General features: G+C 34.1%; 1 protein-coding gene across 1 annotated transcript; it reads left to right on the forward strand.

Moving 5' to 3' along the window:
• The first annotated feature begins 566 nt into the window (after positions 1–566).
• Positions 567–6,414, forward strand: LOC107848296 (transcription factor BHLH089). The gene is made up of 6 exons (XM_047398711.1): positions 567–1,105; positions 2,771–2,959; positions 3,092–3,157; positions 4,841–4,909; positions 5,029–5,097; positions 5,911–6,414. The coding sequence occupies exons 1-6, from the start codon at positions 833–835 to the stop codon at positions 6,037–6,039; spliced, it is 795 nt and encodes a 264-aa protein (XP_047254667.1). The 5' UTR covers positions 567–832; the 3' UTR covers positions 6,040–6,414.
• The last annotated feature ends 262 nt before the right edge of the window (positions 6,415–6,676 follow it).

The following is a 6,676-nucleotide window of genomic DNA, read 5'->3' on the forward strand; positions in this document are numbered from 1 at the left end:
AATTATGTCAATATTATCTTTGTTTGATTTGTTGTATTAAATCGATAAGGTGTAACAGAATAAAATAATATTTGTATTACTTCACTACTATGTACAACATCATATTCAGGGTAGTCTAGCATGGATGATAAGATAATGCACTCTTACGTACTAATATTGATGCACTCTTAATCACTATCCTTCTACTTCAATTCACGTCTTTCACACTTTACTATTAAAAATCATGTCCTCAACAAAATACAACTGTACCATATATAGTCTAATCATCTCTCCTTAATATTTTTTTTAATTTATTTATATTCCTCCTGAATCTATTTATAGCCAATTTTTCATACCTACATACTAATATATTCTTATTCATCTCTTTATTACAATGTCTGAATCATTTTAATCTCTATATCTTATCTTGTATCAAAATTACTTTCACCTTATCACAAATATTTTTATTTTTAATCATTATGTACACATAATATTGAATAGAACATAAAATTACTACTACAAGGAATCAAATAATGCCAAAATTTTATCTTGTGTATTACTCATGCCAAACAACCCCCAATAGGAAGACAATAAACGCTGGAAGCGGGTCCCTCTTAAGAAAATCTAATTCAAAGTCATTTCATTTCAACTCCTCTTCCCATTCTCCTTTCTCCTTTTCTTTCCACAGCAGTGGTACTCGCTATTGTACGCCAGTAGGTACACAGTAAGCACCAACACCCTTCCATTTTCGTACACCCAACGCTTTCTATTTATATCTTCCTACGTGAATGCCTAATTGTACTTTACCATTATTACCTTCCCTTTCGGATTTGGATTTGGATCGGATATTAAAATGGATCCGCAAACTTCGTTGATTAACCACGCCGGAGGTTTTCAGTCTCCGCCTCCGCCGCCGTTTAATTTGGCTGATATCTGGCAGTTTCCAGGCAATGCTGGTGGAAATGCGACGGCCTATAGTTTTCCGGTGTCGGCGTCGGCGGTGGCGGCGGTGGAGCAGGAGCATAATATGAGTGATGTACCGGAGAATGATCCGATGAGAAGAGCTAGGAAGCGAAGGGAGGATGATGAATGTGCTAAAGGAGTTTCTACTAGTGGCAATGGCTTGGTAATGTATTTAAATTTGCCTTACTTTTCTGTTATGTAGCTGTAGAAATCGCCTAATGTTAATTTTCTATCAAATTACTGCAATATTGCTACTTATTTAGCTGTAGAAAGAAACTATTGTGATAAGTTACAGCCTTATAGTTGGTATGGTCTAGTAGTCAATCCCACGGAATCGAGTGCTAATGAATCTCAGGTTTAATTTCAGTGGAGACAAAACAATAGGTGATCTCTTCTTGTCTGTTCTAGCCTTTGTGCACAACAAGAAAATGTCTACCGCACAATTAGTTGATATTTTGTAGAGTTTAGGTGTGTTCATGGTTTAGTTTGAGTCAATTATTGATTAAAATTAAAATTAAAATCAAAATCAAAATCAAAACTAAAACCAAATCATTCTAGTCGTTTTTTCAGTTATTAAAACCAAACTAAATCAAGCCAAATGTATAACACACACACATAGGTTTGGTTGTTGTCGATTTTGTTATAGTTTTTCAGTTTTTGAGAAATTTAATGTTTTTTTCTTCTTTAATTTTATTGTTTCAATAACTAGGAGGACCAACTTCTGATTCTTTTGGTATGGTGTCTATAATTTTTTTGAATTGTGGAGAAAATATCTTGAGATCTATAAGCTTTAATTAGGTGAACAAAGTTTATAAGAAATATAAAAATAAGTGGAAATCTTATAGTTACTTTTTAAAATAAATTAATTTGATTCATGTCTTTTATTTAAGAAATGGGCTTAACACCTAAAGTCCATTAGTTAATAGTTACCTTAAATTAACGGTAAAAATAAAATCATGATGAAAAATTGTACAAAATATTTAAAATTATTTACTAATAATGTATATCACTATAGAAATTGTGTCTATAATTTGTCGGTTTGGTTCATTTTTTTCTTCAGTTTTCAAAATAAAATTAAACCAAATCAAATATTTTGGTTTTTAAAAATTTATAATCAAATCAAACCAAACCCAAAAAAGTATGGATTACTTCATCTATATGGTTCGATTTTCAGTTTGGATTGGTGTTTACCAAAACCATGTACATCCCTAAGTAGAGTAGCATAAAAAGCAAAACTGACGATAACGTGAGAAGACCGAGTAGAGTACATTGCTTATTTGATCCTTATGGTCACTTCATAGTTTCCAGATTCCAGTACTAGTAAGTATAGTGGAGTTAGCTGCAGTTGGTTTGTTCTCATTACTCTACCTGATTCTTGTTTATGAAGTACTTTCGAGGGGACAACAAAAACAATGTAATCAGTGTAATCTCACAAATGAGCTCTAGGAAGGTACTGTGTATGTAGACTTTATCCTTCCAGGTAGAGAGGCTGTTTCCGAGGGGATTAGACAGTTGAATATTTTCCAGTTTAAGAGAACCATAATTTTCATTTTAAGTACAAATTGTTTGCCAGTATTGGGAAAAATAGGCTCAAAACAGAATGGTGTATGTGGAGGATCCATATTATGGATCCTAACTAGTGTGGGATTGAAAAGTAGTTGGTTGATTGGATGTGAAATCAAATTTCTTATATTGAACCGAGCATTGGGAGAAGTTGATTGTTTTTTTATGCGTTGTTAAATTTTTCTTTTTCTTTTTTTGAACAAGGTGACATTATGCCTTGTTAATTTTTGAACTACTATTAATATTAATTTGGTTATATGATCAGACTGAATCTGATAGTAAACGGCTGAAGGCTACGAGATTGAATGAAAATTGCGAAGCTAGATGTGATGGGGAAGGGAATTCAAGGAAGTCTGCAGAACAACCTGCAAAGCCTGCTGAACCACCGAAAGATTACATTCATGTGCGAGCAAGAAGGGGTCAAGCTACAGATAGTCACAGTCTAGCAGAAAGAGTAATTTTCGCTAATTTATTTTCTTCTCAGTGTCAAATTTTAGATTTTCTTGTTGAAACAGGTTTGACATGATATAAAATATGGTTATGCATGATAAATATGGTTTTTCTGATTGGACTATTTGTTGTGCAGGCTAGGAGAGAAAAGATAAGTGAGAGGATGAAAGTCCTCCAAGATATAGTCCCTGGTTGTAATAAGGTGCATTATCCACCTTCCGTTTTCTTTTCACTGTTTAAAATCCTAAGTGCTTGAGTTTCATCTGTTGTTTTTTCTGTTTTCTAATGGTACTTGATTAAATACTTTCTGATATTAAGACTTTGGGAGTGCACTCATCTTTGGGTGAGCTGACATAGTTTTTAGGTTCACTAGCAAAGCCTGCTTCCAATAGTGATCTTCAGATAAAGCCTCACAAATTTTTCTTTCAAATTTTGTGGAAGTACTAACTGAGTTATGAAGGTTAGACTCCAATGCTCCAACAGAAAACGTTGCAAGGACACCGATTCTCATAGAGAAGATTTTTTAGCGATGAATTCCTTGTCAAGCAAAGCCCTTGTCCCATGGTACTTTATTTTATTTTGACAAGTAAAGCCAACCCATGTTATTTAAGTGGAACTTGTATTTTATGTTGTTGATATGTAAAGCTGTTGTCCCCTGTTATTTAGGTGGAACAGTATTTCTTGCTTGTTCTGGTTGACGTATTTCAAATATGAAACTGCCTGATCCAAAAATTATCAATTTTCTTAATTTCTTGAAACTTGACCTTGTTTTAACTACTTGCTTTAACAAAATCACACGGATTTCTTTGTTAACATCCACAAGCTCTTTAGTTGCTTATCTATCAGGACGTGTTCGTCTCATTTATGATAACAGCTGAAGTGTAAGAGCATATAAACTGAGACAATCTATTCAAAGCTAAATAGAGTTAAGATGATACAATTGGAATTAGAAAGGAGGTGGGTGGGGAGGAGGAAAAGATTGAGAAGAAAGAAAGAATTAATAGCAAAAAATGAGAACAACCAAGCATTCAATTACAAACTAATAATCCAAGAGAGAAGGGGACTGAAACTTATACATGGATTCTTACTAGGGAAGAATTCAAGACGGTCCAATGAGGAGGTTCAGACAATTCCGTAAGCTCACAAAGATATAACTAATTACCTAAATGTTTCTAGTCTACATCCTAATTGAAAATCTCAATCAGCCCAATGTGATACTTTGTGCTCCTTGACTCAAGGCTCTTTATTGCTACATCCATGACCTTGATGATAAGTCTAGCATTTTTGGGGCGTTATCATATTACTATCCAAATTTTTTTAAAACAATATCATATTACTGTCCAAATAATCCATAACTTAACCAACAAACGTTCCTGATTATGAAAAAAATAGACTAATGGTGTTCCTTTGGTTACAGATATCTAGTCTAGTGAACCTAGAAATGTGTCAAACGCTACTGGCTGTCATAGCATGAATGGAGATGGGATGATGGAGATTCAAACTTCCTTCTTCATGATGTATAACATAAAACCTGTGAAAAATAATTACAATAAAGATATAAAGCTGATTGATGTTTTTGGTTGAAACGAGATGGAGAAACTCAGTTTGAAAGGAACTCAAGAGGTTTTGAAAACATTAGCAACTCCATCAGAAGATAAAGCATAATTGTATTCAACTTTTGCATTTTTTGGTGTTATGGAATGTTTATAGTAGATACAGGGACACAGACAGTTTCTAGAATCCCTATAGATTTTTTACTTTTGCTAACCAAGCCTAGATATAGCTTGTAATTATTACCTTCGTGGTTTCTTTGGAATCAATGCAAGATATTTCCTTATTAAAAAAAAAAAAAAGAAACTCAGTTTGATTGTTTCTCCGGTTACAGGTTATTGGCAAAGCTCTTGTTCTTGATGAGATAATAAATTATATTCAATCATTACAACACCAGGTTGAGGTATGCTTGCCACAACATCCGCCTCACAGGAAAACAAAAAGAATGTATTAGCATCTGTCTTGTTGGCTGTTGTTCTAATTGTGATAATTTTGTGCTAATACATGTTCTTTATTCTGCAGTTTTTATCAATGAAGCTTGAAGCGGTTAATTCAAGAGCGGCAAGCATAGAAGGATTTCGATCTAAAGATGTAAGTTTTGTATGAACTACTCATTCCTGTGGTTTCATTTCTGTATTACGCCTTTTTTGTTGAAGCACCATCAAGTCAGTGCAATATAACCTACCCTTCTAGCTTACTGACATGTAGAGTGATTCTGTGCTCTAATTTGACATCTGTCCTTTTTCAGCAAATGGGTGGATAAATGTCTACCTGTTATTAATCTTCACTATTGTATTTAACTGGCCCCTTTTTTGTTCTTGGAGTAAATAAGTGCCTCGTGTGTCTGCATTCCGCAAGCTGTTCTTGTTTAATGTTTCGTCATTAGAATCTTGAAGTTGTACTTGTGTGGTCAAACATCTTTCATTAGTACCATATATTTCTGACAGTTGACTGAAGATACATTAATTCGTTTGAATTTTATGGGCAAGCAACAGTACTTTGATAAAAAGATTCGTGACCATGGTCAGATCCGATAAAGTGGCTGGTGGTGTACTTGTTTCCTTGAATTTGGTCCTTTGTCCTGGATTTCTTTTATTTGTATCTCACTTTAAACACTTTGTCCATGTGGGATTGCCAATTTATGTGGATCAGAGGAAGTTATGGAGTAGTGCGTTGGATATTAGCTTCTCATAAATCAGTTAAGATGTAAAGAAAAAACCAAGGTAATAGTTGTAAAGACAACTAAACAAGGGGAGAGAGATGCACTCCTTGAGTTGAAAATGGAAAATATTCAATGATCTGAAAAAGTGTGATAACACAAAAAATTTGTGCTTGTAGAATCGTTTTCCTATCAGTTTTCAATCTGTACATGGAACTAATGACAAACTGTTTCAATTTTTCTAGTTTGGACACCAAACATTTGATCCAAATGCAATGGCATTCGGTTCACAAGCTACAAGGGAATATGCCAGGGGAACATCACCAGAATGGCTGCATATGCAGCTTGGTGGAGGATTTGAACGAACAACATAAATCCGCATCAAAAGGTTATTAATAAGATCACTGAGAGGCTAATGCCTTGGTGATCGCCAGAACACATGGCCAGACGAGGTTTCTTTGTGAGCTTATATCCGATATTTTTATGAGGCGCAAAGTTGTTGAATGTCTAGTACAGCTGATAGACAAACAACCACATTTTCAACTTCGTTCGTTGGTAAAGCATCTATCTTATTATACTTGTTGCAGGCACCATATTCTCTTTCGTGAATACTGGAGCACAATTGTTAAAACTGATACGTATTCTTGTGCAAATGCTTGTTTAATAATAGGTATAGAACTGGACGTATCAATATGTTGTATTTGTACCTATATACTAGCTTAATAAAGTGTTCTGTCCCGTCCTAAAAACTAGTGTGTATTCACTCTACGTTTTAAGGTAATTCAACAATGGCAAGTCTCACCATAAAGAAAAGTAGATAGCATCAAGGGTGTGGTTAGTATGAAAGGAAAATGTTTTCGTGAAAGGTATTTTCTTGCCTGCAATATTGTTGGATCTTCAATTTACTAGCAATAAAGATATGGTAAACTCAGAAAAATAATTTGAAAAGTCATAAAGTGACATGACAACAAAAAATGATGCATAGTTCATCATAAGTTATTGAGTTGTGTA

The sequence above is a fragment of the Capsicum annuum genome, chromosome 11 (assembly GCF_002878395.1).
Source record: "Capsicum annuum cultivar UCD-10X-F1 chromosome 11, UCD10Xv1.1, whole genome shotgun sequence".
Lineage (NCBI taxonomy): Eukaryota > Viridiplantae > Streptophyta > Magnoliopsida > Solanales > Solanaceae > Capsicum > Capsicum annuum.

What these genes read in the sequence shown, in the direction of transcription:
- LOC107848296 (XM_047398711.1), top strand. Translation starts at nt 833, where the DNA reads ATGGATCCGCAAACTTCGTTGATTAACCACGCCGGAGGTTTTCAGTCT. An exon ending in CTACTAGTGGCAATGGCTTG is followed by an intron (nt 1,106 to 2,770) that starts GTAATGTATTTA and finishes TTATATGATCAG; the next exon opens with ACTGAATCTGATAGTAAACG. An exon ending in AAGGATTTCGATCTAAAGAT is followed by an intron (nt 5,098 to 5,910) that starts GTAAGTTTTGTA and finishes CAATTTTTCTAG; the next exon opens with TTTGGACACCAAACATTTGA.